Source organism: Lithobates pipiens, unplaced genomic scaffold (genome assembly GCF_037356315.1).
Source record: "Lithobates pipiens isolate NorthernLeopardFrog02 unplaced genomic scaffold, aLitPip1_a1.2 Scaffold_23, whole genome shotgun sequence".
Lineage (NCBI taxonomy): Eukaryota > Metazoa > Chordata > Amphibia > Anura > Ranidae > Lithobates > Lithobates pipiens.
In genome coordinates this window covers 175,195,570-175,217,458 of record NW_027507785.1, presented here as the reverse complement: position 1 = coordinate 175,217,458, position 21,889 = coordinate 175,195,570, and the positions used below count along the sequence as shown (strand labels likewise).

Below are 21,889 nucleotides of genomic sequence, written 5' to 3'. Positions count from 1 at the left end.
CAGAGAGATATACATACCTCCCAACTTTTTGAGATGGGAATGAGGGACATCTATTAGCAAAAGTATGCAGGCATAGGACACGCCACTTGCCACGCCCCCTTAAAGGAGAATTGTACAAAAAAACAAGATTGGTTAAACCCACGAGTGCTTTTTTTTTACCACTACTATTCCTATATATTGGCTTTAGGAATTTACAAATGCAGCAATTTAGAAATCAGATGAAAGGTTTAGCACTGGGAAACACTTTTTGATAGATAAAAAGTGAATTTTATATACAACTACATAGATTAGACCAATGTGGAATAAGGGACAGAGGGACATTGCTCCAAATCAGGGACAGTCCCTCAAAATCAGGGACAGTTGGGATCTATGGATATATAAAGATGCTGACCACCAAGCCAGCATTTTTTTTTTAAATGGAATTATCACATTTTGCTGGACTCACCTACATTATTATGGTAAACATGAGCCTATACAGCAGAACCTATGCCTGCATATTAGACTGTTTAACCGCTTGCCGACCAGCCACCACAGTTGTACTGCAGCAACATGGCTCGGCTGCGTGAATCGCCATCATGTTACGCTTCGGAGCTGATGCGCTTTAGGAGCAGTGTATACACCTCTCCTAAGTCCGCTTTGCGGGCGTTTTTAAACCTTTTCCCGCCACTAGCGGGGGTTAAAACCACCCTGCTATCAGAACAGTGCAGGTAAAACGGTGGTAAAGCGGCACTAAAAATGGCACCAGCCGCAGTGTGAAAGTAGCCTTAACCACTTAAGCCCGGTACCAATTGTCAGCCTAAGGACCAGAGGTCTTTTTACAATTTCGCACTGCACTGCTTTAACTGATAATTGCACGGACATGCAATGTTGTACCCAAACTAAATTTGCATCCTTTTCTTCCCACAAATAGAGCTTTCTTTTGATGGTATTTGATTGCCTCTGCGATTTTTATTTTTTACGATATAAAAGGAAAAAAACTGAAAATTTGGGGAAAAAAAGATATTTTCTACTTTTTGTTATAAGAAAAATCAAATAAACTAAATTTGTCATACATTTAGGCCAAAATGAATTCAGCCACATGTCTTTAGTTAAAAAAAATTTCAATAAGCGTATATTTATTGGTTTGCGCAAAAGTTATAGCATCTACAAATTAGAGTACATTTTCTGGAATTTACACAGCTTTTAATTTATGACTGCCTATCTCATTTCTTGAGGTGCTAAAATGGCAGGGCAGTACAAACCCCCCCCCCCCCCCATGACCCCATTTTGCAAAGTAGACACCCCAAGGAAATTGCTGAGTGGCATGTTGAGCCCATTGAATATTTATTTTTATTTTTTTGTCCCAAGTGATTGAATAATGACACAAAAAAAAAAGTTTACAAAAAGTTGTCACTAAATGATATATTGCTCACACATGCCATAGTTATATGTGGAATTGCACCCCAAAATATATTCTGCTTCTCCTGAGTACGAGGATACCACATATGTGGGACTTTTTGGGAGCCTAGCCGCGTACGGGACCCCGAAAACCAATCACTGCCTTCAGAATTTTTAAGGGTGCAAATTTTTGATTTCACTCCTCACTACCTATCACAGTTTCGAAGGCCATAAAATGCCAAAATAGCACAAAACCCCCCTAAATTACCCCATTTTGGAAAGTAGACACCCCAAGCTATTTAGTGAGAGCCATGTTGAGTCCATGAAATATTTTATATTTTGCCACAAGTTGCGGGAATATTACAAACTTTTTTTTTTTCTTTGCACAAAGTTGTCACTAAATGATATATTGCTCACACATGCTATGGGCATAAGTGAAATTACACCCCAAAATTCTGCTGCCTCTCCTGAGTACGCAGATACCACATGTGGGGGACTTTTTGGGAGCCTAGCCGCGTACGGGACCCCGAAAACCAAGCACCGCCTTCAGGATTTAAATATAAAACGCTACCAAAAAAACTGTTAGCGATCGCAGGGATCAGGCCTGACTCTGTGAACACTGCAGTTATGTGTTTAGTGTTTTGTAAGTGACAGTGATCGATCGATACTGCACTTGGGTGGGCTGGGCGGAGGGGCAAAACGCAGGTGTTAGCAGGTATCTGGGCTGATCCTGCTAACAATGCTTTTTTTTGGAACCCTAAACTGCTGGGGACGCTAGTATAGATCTGATCAGATCAGATATTGATCTGTTCAGATTCTGTACCACTACAGGAGGTGTATGCTTTGCGCATGGGTGTTAGCGGTACTGGCACTAACCTAGCGCTGCCTGGGGCGACGCAGACCCTGACCCTAAAACCTAATTGATATCACCCGCCGGGTGATCAGGGGGTTAAACCTTTATTGGGTAATAAATGGTGGGTGCCCTGATGCTATAAAAAGCAAACTAACCAACCAGAGTCACCCGTAACACTTATACGGTGATCACTGGTGAAAGGGTTAACTCTAGGGGCAATCAGGGGGTTAAAATCTTTATTAGGTAGTATATGGGGGTTCCTGACGCTATATAAAAACCTGACGGGGAACATAAAAAATAACTAGCTACCTAGCGGCACCACTGACACTAATGCAGCGATCAGAAAAACTATCGCTTAGTGACACTGGCAAAGGGGGTGAAAGGGTTACCTGGGGGCAATCAGGGGGTTAAAACCTTTATTAGGTAGTATATGGGTGTCACGGACGCTATATAAAAACCTGACGGGGAACCTAAATAACTAACTGGCTATCCAGCATCACCAGTGACACTTATACGGTGATCGCTGGTGAAAGGGTTAACTCTAGGGGCGGTGTTTTGTGTGCCTATGTGTACCTACATGTCTGTGTAGTGTTGGTGCACACTTATGTGTTCTCCTCGCAGTCCGGTCAAAAAGACCGCCCCGAGGAGAATGACATCACTTCCTCCCTGCCTGTGTTTACACTACACAGGCGGGGAAAGCTTCTCATTCGCCTGGAGCGATCGAGAGGGGATGGCCAGAAACCAACGGCACTTAGACAATCAGATAAATGACGATGAGCAGACAGATTTGAGTGAACTGTAACATTATTCTACATTTGACTAATTCACAGTGAAAATATGTTCATATAGAACCATACTGCAGTAGGAAAATCCATCTGCTCAATAAGTGAGCTGGACAAGGGTAAAACATTTTTTATATATTTACCTAATATACTATAGTGCTTGAGCACACTCAAACTATTCATTAGGTATCCCTAATTTATCAAGGTGTCTCGTCCCTTGTAATGACATTACATTAATGACATTGTGACATTGTGATGCCATTGACCTTTAAAGAAAGTACCATACCTACTTATTAAGTCAGTAACTCATAATGCTGCAGGTTGGGACCTAATAAGGAGGTAAGCAGCCTCTACCTTTTTAGTTGCCTCTCCCCTGTTAAATAATAAAAAAAGAGATACCCATTGAAATGTATAACCTGGATGATCAGAAATCAGTAAATGAAAGACATGGAGCATTTAAAGAACTTGTTTACTAGTCCACTACGTTTGACTGGTAGTGGACATTCCACAAATCTGCTTGGCAAGGCAAATCTCATTCTGCAAGATACTGGCAGAACAATTTTTCTTACTTGTTTTTTGATGGAGAAACTCGGACACATCCCAAATGGGAGGATAATTCTGTTTTTATGAGGAACATGGTAGAAAAATGTCTGCAAGCAGTAACTAGCACTTCCATTTTACACACAAGGGTGAGTTAAACTGCCAGATTATAGTATACAGTGTCTGATCCTGTAAAAGTAGACCTATGATTTCTTATGGGTGATTGGGCTTCCGCTAGACATGTGCAGTTCATTTCACTCCAAATTAAAATTCGGACGAATTTTAATTTTTAGGAAATTCAGATGTATCCAAATTACAATAGTAAAGAATTTAAACAAATCTGGAATATGGAAAAAAATACGGATTAAATTTGAATACATTCAAATAGATTTCAAATCAATTTCAAATTGTATTCCAATTTCCAAAGAGAATAAAATGGAATATAAAATAGAAAAAAAATAGAAAAGAACAGAAAACAAAATAGAATATAGTAAAACAGAACAAAATAGAAAATAAAAACAGAATAGAATAAAATTGAATATAACCATCTTCTGAAATTCAAATTTCAAATAGAATAAATTCCAGTTTGAATACATAAGAAAATAGAATAGAAAAAAAGGAATAGGCTATAATAGAAAAGCCTAGAATAATAAAATAAAAAAAACTGAAAATAATATAACAATTTCCCAAAATTCTAATTGAATCAATTTAAATAGAATAGGAAATAACAGAATAGTATAGAAAGAACAAAACTGTCTTCTAAAATTCGAACAGAATACATTTGAATTTGAAAAGAATAGAAAGAATATAACCATTTCCTAAAAATATAAATGGAATCAATTTGAATAGATTAGAATAGGAAGATGGGTATTTTCTTTCTATTCTTTTCTTTTCAATTCCATTTGAATTGATTCTATTAGAATTTTTTTTGTAAATGGTTATAATTCTATTTTATTCTATTGTTTTTTTAATTCTATTTTCTTTTCAAATTTCAGAAGCTGGTTTTATTTTCTATTCTATTCTTTTTTTATTCTATTTGTTTCTATTTCATTATATTCTTTTATTTTCTGTTCTATTCTTTTCTATTTTATATGTGTTTCTATTATATTCCTTTATTTTCTATTCTCTTTGGAAAATGGAAAATTTTTGGATTTTGAAAACGATTCAGATTCCGAAAATTTGAATAGATTTGAATACAAATAAACAAATTTTGAAAACAAATTAAACACATTTTATGTAAATAATGAAATTACATTTTTTTTCGTTCTGCACATGTCTAGTTTCCACTACTACAACCTAAAGCAGTTGTAAAGGCAGATGTTTATTTTATTTTAAATTTTTACCTTTTTCTGTTTCAATGGTTTTTATTAATCCTTTACGCAGGTCGTTAAACATTTTGTGAGTAGAACAGCGAACAGTCCATGCTTGCTCCACATATATTAACAGAAAAATAAATTCTGTAGAACATGAAAACGGACATCCAAACCTGAAAACGGACATCCAAACCTGAAAACAGTACAACAATTCAACAATTGAGTGCTAGGCTTATTGCTGACAGATATGCACTCGACTCGTAGGTTAGGTCAATTTTTACGCCTCCCCTCAGCCTAGAGTTACTTGTTTTGGTGGCAAGGCAGTGTCTAGTGACGAGATATTGAAGTAACACAGAATCTATCAGCCATCCCATACATTGTATGTTTATAGGACAACTTGGTCTCTGTGAAACTTCTCAGCTAGAGTATCATCACGGCAAAATAGTCTGGGTGGCTTGATACTGTAACAAGTAAGATTCTTTCAACAATTATTTAACCTTACTGTCCCCTATAGGGGAACCTATAATTAACAGCTTTCTTAGGCGAGTCAAGGTTGACCAGGAAGGAGGAAAATTAGAAAATTGTGGAGGAGTGATGCCAGAGGTAAGCATGAAAGAAGGTTGTAGTAGAAGAGAAAGGGAGAGAAAAGAGGGAGAGGTGTATCCATTCGGGAATCCGTGGTCCACCATCTGAGTGGATAACTTTATATCTTGGGAACCTGTAGGTAGGAGAGCCATGGAGACCATATTTTCTCGAAGAGGGGTTGTTTGTCATTTAGTACGCTCACTATTTTCTCGTTTACATTATCCAGTTGAGTTTGCGTTTCATCAATGCTACGTCTACAATGGGGCATTTCCAAGCTGACGTGATGGCTATGTTTGCCGCTAAGAGTATGTAATATATTAAAGTCTGTATATGTCTAGGAATATTGTCTACTGCTTTGTTTAGGAGGGCGACTGAGGCATTTAAAAATAATCACCATTGTGAGTGATAATATAAGTGAGTGGACCCTGATCCAGAAACGACGTTCCTTGGGACACATCCACCATACATGGAGTGGAGAACCCACCTGTTCACAACCCCTGTAGCAGAAGTTTGGGGCTTCTGGATACATTTTAGAAAGGTGTTCATGTGGGGCGTGGCCTGGACAGCAATCGAGTAGGACGTCTGTGGTGAGTCCTCTGTTTGCCCACTGTATCCTGCCGCATATCCTGCTGAAGTTCTCCCTGCTTCCACAGCCAGAGACATTGCCACTCTCCCTGGGCAGCCACCCAGTGCTAGAAAGCGCCGCCCATGGCCGCCGCCGAAGCTCTCCTCTCCCATCCGGGCTTGCTGTGCAGGAAAGACTGGGGACTCAGCCTACCTCCTGGAGCAGCGGCCATCTTGGTTCACCCGGCGGCTGCTCCGGCAGCTTTATCTCCCTTTCCGGGCAGCCCTGAGCCTGCTTATTCCCCCCCTATGCCCACCGGATGATCTGAGGTACATGCTGAGGCAGTTGTTTGGTCGGTGGAGGCCTGAGGGACGGTCCAGCGGTCTCAGCCTAGCTCCCAGCGGTCATCTTGCTACACCCTGTGACTGCCCTGTTGAGGAATCACAGATCTCCTGTACTGCTCCCCTTCTTTTTAGTGCCACTGGACCTTGACACTGATTTTCTGGCACCCACAGCCTCCTCTGGGACACCCCTGGACTGTGTAGGAGGGGGGGATATTAAAGATCCTACCCCCTGGATAGCCCCCTACCCAGAGAAGCTGCACGTCTGCAAATAGTAAGTCAAATGAAATAAAAAGGGGAGAGAACAAACTGCGCTAAGGTGAAAAATTGTGAAGTGTGTGAAATAATTGTGAATTTCTTAAATAAAAAGTATTAAAAAATATTCAGCTGCGGCTTCACTGTGTCACATACATGCAGAATAGGTAAACGAAAAATCATAAGCCGCGCTTAAACAAAAACAAATATAATCAACTACTTGTGCAGTAATATTAAAATGCGCACTATACAGGGTATAGCAACCCTATATATATATATGTGTAATGCAGGGCACATACGTGTCAATGTTCCAAATCCAAAATCTCACTATTGTAATTCACTACATATAATAAGGATACATAACATAACTTATAAATACAAAAAATATATATAAACCATCAACACCCAGTGTATAAACAATAAGTCCGTGTGTAAAACACCAAAAATTATTGGCGTGAAGCTGTAAATAAAAAACCTCTAAAAATGAAACACAATGTTCATAGAATCCAAACTGAGGAGAAACGTGTTCCGTCCACCACCAACATACGTTGAGATTTGCTGCTTACCAGATGGATATGACCCCCCACTACAGAGGGTCACACGGAGCTTTATGAAATTGTGCACCACTTCCAGCCACGGGGGGAGGGGGTTCCTCGATGTCCTCCTGACTTCGCTGCTTCAAAGAATCTTGGGAAGAAAAACTCGCTCCCGAATACTTGACTCAAAGGTCCAAAAGAGGGACTCAGAGGCAGGGGCATCAAAATCATAGAGGGAGATAAAACTCAAAATAGTGTAAAACCCTTTTTATTATAAGGATAAAAATATAAAAATACACTTACAAGTGTGTAAAAGAAAATGCGCCTTAAGACCCGTTCTCCTGGAACCCGTCACAAACACGAGGTGATAAGTAGCGTACCGCTCAGCCCAAAAGCTGTACGCTACTTATCACCTCGTGTTTGTGACGGGTTCCAGGAGAACGGATCTGTCCGTGTGCGTCCGGCCGGCGCCACGGACTTAAGGCGCATTTTCTTTTACACACTTGTAAGTGTATTTTTATATTTTTATCCTTATAATAAAAAGGGTTTTACACTATTTTGAGTTTTATCTCCCTCTATGATTTTGATGCCCCTGCCTCTGAGTCCCTCTTTTGGACCTTTGAGTCAAGTATTCGGGAGCGAGTTTTTCTTCCCAAGATTCTTTGAAGCAGCGAAGTCAGGAGGACATCGAGGAACCCCGTCCCCCCGTGGCTGGAAGTGGTGCACAATTTCATAAATCTCCGTGTGACCCTCTGTAGTGGGGGGTCATATCCATCTGGTAAGCAGCAAATCTCAACGTATGTTGGTGGTGGACTGAACACGATTCTTCTCAGTTTGGATTCTATGAACATTGTGTTTCATTTTTAGAGGTTTTTTTATTTACAGCTTCACATCAATCATTTTTGGTGTTTTACACACGGACTTATTGTTTATACACTGGGTGTTGATGGTTTATATGTATTTTTTGTATTTATATGTTATGTATCCTTATTATATGTAGTGAATTACAATAGTGAGATTTTGGATTTGGAACATTGACACGTATGTGCCCTGCATTACGTATATATATATATACATAGGGTTGCTATACCCTGTATAGTGCGCATTTTAATATTACTGCACAAGTAGTTGATTATATTTGTTTTTGTTTAAGCGCGGCTTATGATTTTTCGTTTACCTAAGTCAAATGAAATACCTGGGCATCTATATCACTAAAGACCCCAAACAGTATATAGTGAATAGCTTAGTCCCATTGTTATCCAAATTTAAGGACAAGATCAACATTTGAAAGAAACGTCCTCTATCGGCAGCAGGCCGATGCAATTTAATTAAAATGATACTCCTGCCGCAACTTATGTATATTTTACACAACTCCCCAATATGGATCCATAAGAAATGGTTCTACAAGTTAGATTCCATGTTTAGGGAATTGATTTGGAAGGGGGGTCAAGCGCGGATCAGCTTAAGAACGTTGCAATCTGCAAGTGATGAAGGGGGAGTGGAAATTCCTCATCCATTCAGCTATTTTTTAGCAGCTCAGCTACAGCATCTGAGAGGAGGGGACACGGAGAGTGGGGGAAGAGAAAAGAAAACATTCCTTGAACAATTTCTTGGTAGGACGCTGGTAGAGGCATTGGAGTCAGGGTTCTTTACGTGAGATACTCCTACACTTGGTTTGTTGTTAAAGGTGTGGGAAACAACCAAAGGAATACTGGGGTACAGGGGATTTACTAAATACTCTCCCCTATGGGCCAATAACAAGTTGGGCGAGATACAAAAAATAGGACAAATAAAGGAATGGGAAAGAAGAGGTATTAAGTTTATACATCAGATTTATCAGAATGGTAATCTGAAATCTTTCCAGGAGTTAATGGACCAGTTTGCAATACCAAAAAAGTCTTTTTTTAGATACTTGCAGGTTAGACATGCGTTGGAAAAAGAGTTTGGGGTGGAGACAATAAACTGGTGCGAGATACCAGTAATTCAGGAAATATTGCGAGCGAAATCGGGGAAAGGGTTAATATCCAAAACTTATGCAAGTATATATGAGAAGACTCGGGTAAGAATACAGGAGCAATCATACAGAAAAAAATGGGAAATAGATGTAGGAAGTATCTCGGAAGACCAATGGGAAAGGATTCTTGAGTTGGCACCTTGGGTATCCCTCTCTTCATCTCAAAAGTTGTCTCATTTATTTCTACTGTATAGAGCATATTACACTCCCAAGAGACTCTTCTTGTTCGGTCGAAGGCAGGATTCATCATGCCCCAGATGTGGAAGAATGGAGGGGGATATGATGCATATGTTTTGGAGATGCCCCAAATTGCACAGCTATTGGAGGGAGGTAGTGGAAATAATAACTCAGGTATTCGAAACGGTAGTAGATATGGAACCCCTGGGATGTGTATTGGGATGGATAGATGGAGGTAGTGATCCCAAAGATACTAAACGTAAGGAGGAAAAGAGTGCATAAATGTAAGTAAATGAATGAAAAACGAGCTAGCTGCACACCCCTAAGTATTCGAGAGAGAATAAAAAAAGGAGTTCCCCTTGGGGTTTTCAGGCAGCAACAAGAAGCAGAGATAAATCCGTGAAAAGTTATATTTATTTTATTGATTCAACGGCTTATTTGCCATCATAGATTAAAAAATACAGGCTCTGGTATATAATATTATAGCATATCAGTGGATAAACAGTATATGCAACATTTAATACAAAATAGGTTACAGGAACAATTTACAAGTACAGCACTTTTTCAAAAGTTGCAAAATAGCACCCGGGCTGCCCCAATGCATTTCGACCTTCAGGGAGTCAGGGTCTTCTTCAGGGGGTAAAAAGCAACAAAGCCCTGGCGAAAGGAGTAGTTATATTGTATATTCTGCCGGTAATCAAAGAAAAAAAAGACTTTCAATATAATAGGTTTTAACCGAAAAATTAATGTAATATCAAAACTTATTTCGATATTTACCAGTTCCACTGAACCACTGCTTTTCAACCAGAGACTTCTAATAAAATCTGAAAAACGGAACAGTGCCTTCCCTCAAAGGGTCATCCTGGATCCGCTGCCCCACTATTTTGACCTACCTCAACCACCCACCAAGATGGACACGGGGGGAGGGGGGACAAAAGAAGGGGAGAAAAAAGGCGGAACACGACTTCACGGGGGCATCAAACGCTAGCTTTGTGTCTGGAGTTTCCCCAGGGTGATCAGAGGAACAGAGGAGGAGGTTCTTGGCACACCCAAGGTGGCCACACCTAAAAATAATGAAATACAATATGATATGATATGGAGCAAATACATCACAAAAAATGTATATTATAACTAGTTGTTTGACTGGAGTATTGCGTATATTGTGTTAATCTACAAAAGCATAGATAAATGGGAATAGTGAAATGAGAGGGAATGCCACTTTGTTTCCCAAGTAATGTTTAAACAAATAATAAACAGGTGTGATATTCCATATTGTGACAATCGGTATTATGCTGAATAATGTGAATGTAGTTCAAAAATGACAATAGTAATAATAATAATAAACTAGTGATGCAAATAAACCAAAAATGTGTGACTGTGTAAAAGAAAAGAAATAAAAAACCCACCCCCATAAATGTGTGTATTGAATCAATGACCCCATAAACATGTGGTGATGCCTAAAAAAGTGATAGTATGAATAGTGATAAAAAATATATTAAGAGCGTCAGTGAATAATAATGTATTACCTGTGTATTGTATCTGCCGCACTTATATTGTAGTCTGCAGATAATAAATAGCCCCTTAAAAGGAATAGCGAAAAGACCCCAGTGCCTCAACGGCCCTAAAGCTAAATCAAAAGTGATAAAGTTACCAAACTTCATATTGTATCAATAAAAAGATGCAGCGAAAAGAGATCTCTCTTCAGCATACTCCATACCTGTTTCAATGATCTGTTTGAGTGGTGTTCCAGGACTCAAATGAAAAGGTTCTGGCTTATACACCTTATTTATAGCACTTACTTGTTTGTTAGATTAGATACAGGTGGGATTCTCCTCCTATTTATGGGTGTGTCAGCTCTCCACCCATCTGCTGCTCTCAACCATCAGAGCCATATTTATGGCTCCTGTCAATTCCTCGGCGTTCCGGAAGGCACATAATGCCCCGGAATTCCCGTCACCTCCGATGCAACCCGCGTGACGTTGCGATGATACGCGCGCGCCTGCGCAGTGCAGAACCCCCCATAGGACCCGGGGAGAGCCCGTGCAGGCGCACTGCGCAGACCGCGACGTCCGGCGGCGATCACGGAATGCCGCCGGCACGGGATTTACCACCCCCAGCCCAACCTAGCCTAGGGAGATCGGGGACGGGAAGCAATAAAAAAGTGCTCCAACGTCCCCTCCCCGTGCCGGGAAGCCAGCGAAACCCCCGACATGGTCCAACCCCAATCAGAACAACAGATCCATAAACGCCCAAGGGGAATTACATAAAGTGACAGTACATCAATAATACAATATAGCTATCGCTAGTGATGCATAGTATTGTCGGAATAATAAATACCATCATTATTGTTTCACTGCTTCAGGATATGGTATAGATTAATAATAATTTGGTTACGATCCTGGGAGAGAGGGGAATGAAGGGTAGGGAGAGGGCCGGAACAAAGGATGAGAGGAGGGAAGGGAGGGGAGAAAGGGAAAGCAGAGAGACAGTGACTGAACCCACACTGTAACAATAGTGGGATTTATTTTATATTTCTCCAAAATAATAATTTCCCGATCAATAAGAGCTATTTGTTTAGTATACTCTTTGATCAATATGGTCATCATGGTCCGTGAGCAGTCCTGTAAATTGCTTTCCCACTCCTTTTTACTCTCGTCACTAATTTGTTCCAAATTGGGAAAAATTTGGATCCTCAATCCTTACGGATTGATATTTTCTTTAATGTATCGGTCAAACGATTTCATATGCCAAAAAAGAGCAGACTTCTTTTTTTCGAATAAACGTGTAAATTTACGTATTAATGAAGAAATTTGAGTTTATACCTGATCGCTTTGTTCAAAATCAGTCTCATAACCGGACATGAGCTGGGTCCCTTCATCCCCCTGAAAGGCACTCATCATAGATGAAGCAGATTAACAGCAATGAGGTAAAGGGGAATATAGCTTTCACAGAAATGGCATAACAAATATACACAGTATATTACACAGTCACCCCAGTGATCCCAAAGATACTAAACTAGCAAAATTAAGATGCCTTTTCCAGGCTAGGAAGCTCATAGCCCAGAAATGGCAGTCTTCCATACTCCCTAGCAGTGAAGAGTGGGTGCAGAACATGAATGGGGTAATCCTCAAGGAAAGGGTAGCATTTATAAGACAGGGAGGTATAAAAAAATTTGACAAGATCTGGAAGTTGTGGTGCGAGAAAATGAATAAAGGTATTTACACCTAAGTGAAAGGGTTGCTAGCTAGGGAAATAGTGCAAGGAGAATGTCTGTGTGAGTGGGTAGGAGGGATGATGAAAGGGTGTAAAAGGGTTTTATGGAATTTCTATTCAAGCTATTGTTCAATTTTGTATGGAAATGTTGTATGCTTTGTTTAAATTGAAAAGTAATTAATAAAGAGATAAAGTGAAAAAAAAGATCCTGCCTGGTGAACAGCGGCCATCTTGGTACACCCGGGAATTCTCCTGCTCTTCTCCTGCAGTAGGTCTCCACCAAAAAAGAGCTCTGAAGCCCCTGACAAACTTGCCAAGTACCGCAGGCTTGGAGAAGACCTGTGGGATAAAGACGGCGCAGGCGCATCCTCGGATATGGAACGCTCCGAAGCGGCCACTAACAAGGTCCTAGATGCCATTGCCATGTGCCAGAGCACGCTTACCACCAAAATCGAGGAGGTCAAAATTTATGTTTCTCTTATCAGACAAGACCTTTCCGCCCTGCGGGATCGTGTGGAGGAGGCGGAGACCCGCATCGGCAGAGCGGAAGATATTTTACACCCCCTGCAACATACTACTGATGAGGTGCGTCGTCAGCTACAGCAGCTTAGTGCAAAGCAGGACGACATGGAAAATCGCCTTCGGAGATGTAACCTCCGCTTTATCTGCCTCCCTGAGAATGCTGAGGGCAACGACCCGGCAAGCTTCCTTGAGAACTTCCTGACAACCAATTTTGGTAGAGAAGCATTCTCTGTGATGTTTGCAGTTGATAGAGCTCACCCGCGTCCCTGCCCGGCCTCCTCCCCAAGGAGCTCCGCCGCGTACCCTGATAGCGAAATTCTTAAATTTCAAAGATTGCGACAAGATCCTCCGCCTGACTAGAGAGAAGGGGAATATCCCCCATGCCAACGCTCATGTGGCCGTCTTCCCAGACTTCTCCAGTGAGGTGCAGCGACAACGGTCCAGGTTCCAGGAAGTTAAACGTCGCCTCCGCGCTCTACACCTCAAATATGCCATGTTATATCCTGCGAAGCTCCGTGTGGAGTGCGACGGCAGAACCCATTTCTTCGAGGACCCCGAACTGGCGTCCACCTGGATTGATCAGAGGGATCGCCGGGCCTGAAAGGGCCATGCTGTCTGAAAGCTGTGAGTGCTCTAACCCCCCCTTCCGCTCCTCTCCTATTCCCGCAATGCTGTTTGACTTTCGTCTACGGTCTATCCCCTTAATGAATACATTGCGAGTGTGTGTATTCTAGAGGAGTGGGGGGACAGTAATGGCAACCCCTTCCCCCCCCCTTTTTTTTTCTTTTTTATATATACCACCCCGGATCTTGCAATATTCCGGCCGCATTCGGGTGATTTTGATCCATTATCCTCACTTTCTCCACGCCTGAAACAGACTGGCTGAAGACAACGTGCTGACCGATGCTGTGGATTCCTGCTATACCTTGACTATTGCTCCGTTGGCAAACGGGACCTCTCCCTGTACGACTGTAATGGTGCCACACTGTTGTGGCTCCTACACCCCATGCGCTTCTCAGAGAAGGATTCGCCCCCCTAGGATTTTTGTGAACTTTGTCCGTTTTGCCGGACTGTTTTCTGTTCCTCTTTTGTTTTCTTTTTATAATGGGTATCTATGCTCCCTTAAAATTAAGTCCCTTGCCTCCAATGGGCCTTGCCCGTGGGATACTATGTCCGTGCCGAGTTGGGGAGGCAGTGGACTGGGAGGGATGGGAAATGTTGTGGGTATTTGTTTTTCTATGCCAACCTATCTACAAATGTTTTGTTATGCTATAGGTACTATGTTGTTGTCACATGTGCACTATCGATATTGGCTGATACAGAGGTTTCCACCAATGGCTCTGTCCATGTCTGCTCAGCTGGTCCTAGTCCAACTGCGGTTTATTACGCACGCCCTATATCCGCCATGAGCTCCCTAAAATTCCTGACATGGAATGTCAGGGGCATGCGCAATAAGATTAAGCGCACCGCCGTTCTGACATTCCTTGAATCTCAGCGTGCTGATGTCATCGCACTGGTTGAGACTCATGTTACGGGTCACTTACAATCCTCTTTGAAAAAGCCTTGGATAGGCTGGGCCTATCATGCCACTCACACCTCGTATTCCAGAGGCGTTTCGGTCCTGGTTGCAAAAAGAGTCCCATTTGATTTAATGTCACTCCAGATGGACCAGCAGGGCAGATATGTGTTTATACATACCACCATTAATGGATCCACTATCCTGATACTAGCTTGCTATGTCGTCATCGTCGCCCCCCCCCCCCCCCCGTACAATTCACTTGTCATTAGTGAGGGTCTTGCCTTTATGACTCAATACTTTGCTATTGTCGATACTTGGCGCCACAGACACCCACACGCTAAAGCCTTCTCATGCTTCTCGGCCAGTCACAACACTATGTCGCGTATAGATTTTATTTTAATTTCAAGGTCCCTAACACCGAAACTCGGGGATGTGGGCTTTGCTCCGAGAATACTTTCGGATCACACTCCATACTGGATTGCGCTCCAGCTCCTGAGCGTCTCACCTGCTCCTCCTTGGCGGCTCAACCCGTTTTGGCTGACGGCCCTGAGGGACCAGGAAGACATTCCCACTGAACTACAATATTACTTCATGGCTAATGGGCACTCAGCTGCTTATGACATGGTCTGGGAGAGGATTAAACTGCATGCCCGCTCCCTCCTTTCCACGCCCATCAATAGAGTCAAAAGGTCATCTAAACTTATTCTGCAACGGGCTGCGGAACATCTACAGGTGCTGGAGGAGGCGTTCCATCCGGGCCCTTCGCCCAGCACAGCCAATAATCTTAGGGTACAGACGCGACAGGTTTCCCAGTTGCACATTGAGAAAGCTAAGCAGTGCATCTTTTGTAGACAGAGGGTGTTTGAGTATGGTGAGCGATCGGGCAAACTACTTGCATACCTGGCCCATCTGGATGTGCGTCCCCCTGTGGTAGTGTCCTTGTTAGATCCACAGGGGAACGATATTACCAATCCGCAACTAGTGGCGGAGGAATTTGGGAAGTTCTACCGTGCACTTTACACCTCCCGGGTCACCCACTCTCCCCAAGACACCAGGGACTACCTGGCGGGAGTTGCATTTCCCAGACTGGCTGATGAACAGCTTGAACTGTTAGAAGCCCCTATTACTATAGAAGATATCTCTGTGGCTATCTCCTGCCTGGCAGCGTCCAAGGCCCCAGGATTAGACGGCTTACCACTTGAATTCTACGCCACTTACTCTGAAATCCTTATCCCTAAACTTTGACTTATACAAATTTATGTTTGATACAGGTACCCTACCCCCCTCTGAGAGAGGCCCAAATTGTAGTAATCCCCAAGCCTGGCAAGGACCCTAAATACCCAGAATCGTATAGACCTATCTCCCTGCTCCAAGTTGATATTAAGATATTAGCTAAGATCCTAGCCTCCCGCCTCAACCAGGTCATTCTGTCCCTAGTCCACCCAGATCAGACAGACTTTATGCCAGGGAAAAATACAGCAATGAACATTCGTCTATTTATGAATATTCAGGGATCCCACGATGACATCGAGTCGAGGATCGTGGTGACTCTGGACGCCGCTAAGGCCTTCGACTCTGTGGACTGGAACTACTTATGGGAGTGCCTTTTCGAGATTTGGATTTGCCCCCAATTTTATTCCTATACCAATCCCCCAAGGCCAGGGTGTTTGTGAATGGTTGGTTATCGGACCAATTTCCCCTTGAGAGGGCGACCCAACAGGGCTGTCCTCTTTCCCCTATGTTGTATGCACTGGCTGTGGAGCCGTTGGCCATCATGATTCGGGCAGATGCTAATATCCACGGCCTTAAGATTGGTAACCTGGGAGAGAAGATCGGGATGTTTGCCGATACCCTTCTGTACCTGGCAGACTCGGATTCTTCCCTGTGCGCTGCCCTTCATTCTATATAATGTATCGGTGGCCATTCAGGTTTGCATATTAACTGGTCCAAATCTCAGATCCTTCCCATTGACCATTTCCCCCCTCCGTTCACGTCTCCACCTCTGAGCCTCCCAAGGGTCTCCTCGATTAAGTACCTTGGGGTGCAGGTGACCAGATCGCTCACGGACTACACACTCCTTAACATTGAACCCCTATGTACCCTGATCAAGACTAAGACACAGAATTGGGCCAGACTACCACTGGGGGTTATGGGACGCATTAATTTGGTTAAAATTATACTTTTACCAAAGATACTCTATCTCGTGTGGCATGCCCCCCTATATATACCACAAAAATTTTTAAGAAGTCTGTTCTTAACTCATTTATATGGGGGCACAGCAGACATAAATTATCCTGGAAGCTCCTGAAAAACCCAGCGACGCTGGGAAGAGCTGTTCTTCCAGACTTTCAGGAGTACTACCTTGCCTCCCAATTATCCCATTTTTATTATTTTGATAAAAGTGAACTACTACGATATCAGGCACTAATCTGTGGGCATCCTGACAATCCAGCCCACACCCCCCTTCAGGCAGTCCTCAGGGCCCCCTTGATGGGTTGCTCCCCCCGCCATAACGCAGACATGCTGGCACATCACTGGAGGGTGTGGAGGGCACTGAAAAAACTTGGGATTCCACGGGTCCACTCCCACATGCCTCTCTGGTTCAACATGCACCTACCTGAACTGCTGTCCATTCCAGATCCTGCAGTGTGGATACGCCACGGGATCTTATATATTTATCAGGTCATGACTAATATGGGAATAAAAATGTTTCAAATGCTCAAGGATGAATTTTCCCTCCCTGTCTCCTTTTTAGATACCTGCAGCTCCACCATGCCATACAAACTCAATTTATTAGCTCTAACCCATCCTTGGCAGTCCCCTCTATAGTAGATACAGTTACGGGTACTGAGCCAGCTAAATTAATCTCCACCTTGTACTCCGCTATCCATCTCCCTGGTGTCATGGCCTTGGCCTATGCTGCTAAGACCAGATGGGAGGTGGACATTGGGCTTATTGCAGATGAGGATTGGGATGACATTCTGGGGGATGTGAAATACGTATCCCCCCGGCTGTCAGATCGCCTCACGCAGCTGTATATCATACACAGGACATATCTAACTCCCCAGAAGATAGCACGTTTCAAGCCCATGTACAATCCGGGAGGCCGTCAATCTGGTCATACCCCGGGCTCCCTTGATCACCCTCTATGGACCTGTCCAACTATTAAAGCATACTGGATGCAAGTGATACAATTCATGCATGACCAGATGGGTTCACCTGCTACCCTAGACCCCAAAATGTGCCTGCTCGGTCTGATGCCTAGCTTAGAAGCTGATAAATCTCTTCGCACCTTTTTGCATGAGACCCTATTCCTGGCAAGGAAAGAGGTGGCTAGAAGGTGGATGCAGGCCCTGCCCCCCACAATCCAGTGTTGGAAAAAAGAGGTAAATGATACTCTTCCATATAAGAAGCTGATTTATGTGCATAGGGGGTGTTCACCTAAATACCAAAATGTCTGGGGTAGATGGTTGGCAGATGGTGAAATGTGTACTTGATATACTCGCCCTTCATCTTCCCCTTTCCCTCCCCCTTTTTTTTTTCTCCTCTCCCCTCCCTCTGTCTCTCCCCCTTTCCTTTGTCTCTTTTTATAGCCCCCCCTATGTGATGGCTCTGCCTCTTGTGGGTAGTTTGCTTTATGCTACACGGTTACTGTAATGTGTCTATATATGTGCTATTGTTTTGGCCATGTTGGCCTCCATCGATTTATGTACCAAGCATTCGTACTTCAATAAAGTTGGCTTTTTCAATTCAAAGAAAGGCTTTCATGTACTAGGTACCACCTGGCATGCACCTTATATCCCGCCTTAATCAGGGCTATATTAAGGATGCCCTTGTGGATTCTTATGCTCCATTTACTCCAGTCCTCTGTCTCAGGGCTAATTTCCAGATCCCTCTCCCATGCCACCTGATATGAGAGCCTGGTGAGAGGGGCAGTGAACTGTTTATAGAGCACGGAGATGCCTCCCCAGAGAGCAGAATCCTGCATGCATCTATTCTTGAAGATGGTACGCGTTGTCACGTCGGACCCGTTTTTGCACAAAGATTGGAGAAAATTTTGAATTTTGTTGCAGATGATAGCTCTCCGTGGGAGGCATCTCCAAGCTGCCTATGTAGTATGAGGAAGGACGTATTCCACTGTGATCTAGATAGATGCCTACCCAGAATAGTCTCTTGTTTGTCCACCAACTAAACCTGTTTGTTTGTCTGCCTGGGGGGAACAGGGGGATTGCCAAAGAGCAGGGCCACTGGCGTGTGTGCAGACCATAAGGACCATCTTTTACAACCCATTTCCCATATGTTCAGGGCTCAAAATCAATTTCCTGTGCTTTGGGGAAGTCCAAAGGATAAGGTCCATTGCTAGTAAAGCACATGCCTGTGCCTCCAGTGGAACCCACTCAGGGCAATAGTGACGGCTATGCAGTTGGAGTAGCTGGGCTTACCATGCGGCCATATAATACCTTCAAAGATGAGGTTTTTTTTTCGTTTTACCTTTCTAAGCTAAAAAAAAGTAATTAAAGCTAAAAAGACCTGCATGCAGCTCCCCCCCCCCCACAGCCCCCCCTAAATACACCCCTGAGCTCAATCTCAATTGAGCAATTTATACGAGAGCCAGGTTCTCTTGGCTCTCTTGCTCCTCGTTGGCTTAGATACAGCAGCAGGAGCAATTGGCCTTTGGCTCCCACTGCTGTCAATTAGAGCCAGTGATGAGGGACTTAGGGGGCAAGTATTAGGAGCGAGGACACATGAGTGTCCCCAAGTGAGGGAAGAGGGAAGTGAGGGAAGAGGAGTATCAGGGCTGCTCTGAAAAACCATTGCACAGAGGAGGCAAGATTAAAATGTTTGTTATTTTAACCACTTAAGGACCGCTTGACTCAGTTGTACATCAGCTGTTTGAAATGGAGTACCGTTGTTATGCTTTCAGATAAAAGCGAAGTGTGTCCCGCCACGCTCCGGTCATCTCCGCTGCTTACCAGAGTTGTCGGTAGCAGCAGAGTCTATCAGATCCTCTCCGCTCACAGGCTGGATGCAGAGTGAGGGAAAGATGGCCCCCACTCGGCTCCCCACCATTGGATGACCATCCGCCCAATGGTCTTAAAGGGAAAAAAAAATTATATTACAAGGGATTAAGGATGAGCTTCGGCATGTTTGCACAGCCCATGAGCAGAGCCTGCCAGGAAGTTGGCACTGCGCTGCACTAATCACAGGCAGTGAGACATTGTCCCGATGCGCGGCTGCAGAGATCAGGAAACGTCTCACTGCCTGTGATGAGTGCAGCGCAGTGCCGACTTCCTGGCGGGCTCTGCAAGTGGGCTGTGCAAACGCGCCAGAGCTCATCCTTACAAGGGATGTTTATATTCCTTGTAATAGGAATAAAAATGACCAAAACTTTTTTTTTTTTGTTAAAAGGACCGTGTCAAAATAAAAAAAATGTAAAGCTCCCTGTCCCGCCGAGCTTGCGCGCAGAAGCAAGCCCATACATAAGTCCTGCCCGCATGAAAATGTGAGGTATTGCCACGATCGGTAGAGCGAGAGCAATAATTCTAGCACTAGACCTCCTCTGTAACTCAAAACTGGTAATCTGTAGACATTTTTAAACGTCGCCTATGGAGATTTTTAAGGTCAAAGTTTGTCACCATTCAAAAGGCAGGCGCAATTTTGAAAAACATGATCTGGTGGCTTTATTAACATTATCTTTCACAGTATAACAGCTGCTAACTACTAGCAAAACAAGCAGTAGAATTATAAAGGATGACCTGTTCTGGTCATTACATACCTTTTTTATGATTTATAACAAAGGTTATGTTTTAGATAAGTGGCCTTTTGGTGCATAGGGAAGCGCACCCTTTTCTAGTTCTAGTTCTAATTCTCTTTTCAATTAATGAGAGGCCAAATTTGTTTTTAAAAGTATGTTTGCAGGGACAGTAGGCTCATTTCACAAAGCTTTAACACAAGGATATGGTTTGATTTAGCCATGTGCCAAATGCTCAATGCAAAATAACGGTTGTAGTAGTTAAATGCCATATTTTTATAGAGGAGTATAAATCAAAAAACAGAAGTAGAAAGGGTGACCGTCCCTCCAAATGAGGGACAGTTGAGTCCAATGCTTGGGTGCTGTACTATTCAAATTTCAAATTCAGTTTCTAAATGTGTATGTGAGCTTGTCCTCTTAGTGAATACAAAATGATATGCTAGTGGTGTGGACCTAAAGTAAACTTTAGTTCTCTGATCACTTTAGTAAGTTTAAAGTGAACAGAGGTACACTAAATGTGCATGTATTTCAACCATGTTCATGTAATGGACGATTTACAGTAGTACCAGTAATAATGCATACTTTTGGTTAGCTTGTCTAATGATTAAATCTCACAGCTGGAGTCTCTAAGAAATGTAAAATACAAACCGGTCTTCTGTGTCCTGTCACTACACCATTAATACAAATTACTTTTGTACCAGCCACCGTCAGTGGTAAAATAGAGGTCAGCAGTGCTTCATTACAAAGGATACTACTTCATGCTGAGGAATGTGAGATATTTTTCTGCAAAATGCACTCAGCCAACCCACTACTTTGAAAGTTTCCGAGAAGGTTGGGTGGCTTTTACAAAGCAGAGAGGATAAGGGTGATTGAAATTTAATGGAAAGGTCCCATTTGGGCACCACAAACGAATGGCTTCACAATCTATAGTAGCATTTTCCAAAAACTTGCATCCCTTTGCTAACAGATGTAAAAGGATATGGATGATCAGTCAAGAGTTGCAGGGAAAAAGTAAGATTAACTTTTTGACAAGTGAGGGACAATACCAAAATTGTCTTCCATTAGATGGTAACCAACATTTTCTCATTTCATTAAATGTGTATACTTGAATAAAAGATGTTCAGATTATAAAATACCTGTCAGTGCAACTAAACAACAACTTGGATAAACATACCTAACATATAATATGGGTCCATTGGATATTCCATCTTTCCTATAACAGCGAAAGCTGCTAGCCAGGTCCCTTCTCACTTCTTTAGTCTACCAGCCTGATAATTGTTGCACAGGATAGTGTGATCCACAAAATTCAATCGACTTTAAAAATCATTTTTGTGTTATTCATACATGATTTTACATCTTGTAATATAATTCATATAAAATGCATTTTTCTTTTTGTATTGTTCCTAGAAAACATTAAACCAAAGCACATAGTGACCATGGACAATTCAGACAGTGATGATGAACAGCAAGAGCCAAAAGGTAAACATATGGATTTTCTTACAATAGTGGGCTTTACACTGTACAAGTTACTATATTCTATTGTCT

The 21,889-nt window shown here is 42.7% G+C and overlaps 1 protein-coding gene across 1 annotated transcript in view; it reads left to right on the top strand.

Moving 5' to 3' along the window:
- Positions 1–21,889, top strand: part of PLA2G4A (phospholipase A2 group IVA) — a 387,554-nt gene that overhangs the window by 281,201 nt on the left and 84,464 nt on the right. The window contains exon 14 of the mRNA XM_077452645.1: positions 21,752–21,823. Coding sequence (XP_077308771.1) covers positions 21,752–21,823 — 72 coding nt within the window. The remainder of the gene's footprint in view (positions 1–21,751; positions 21,824–21,889) is intronic.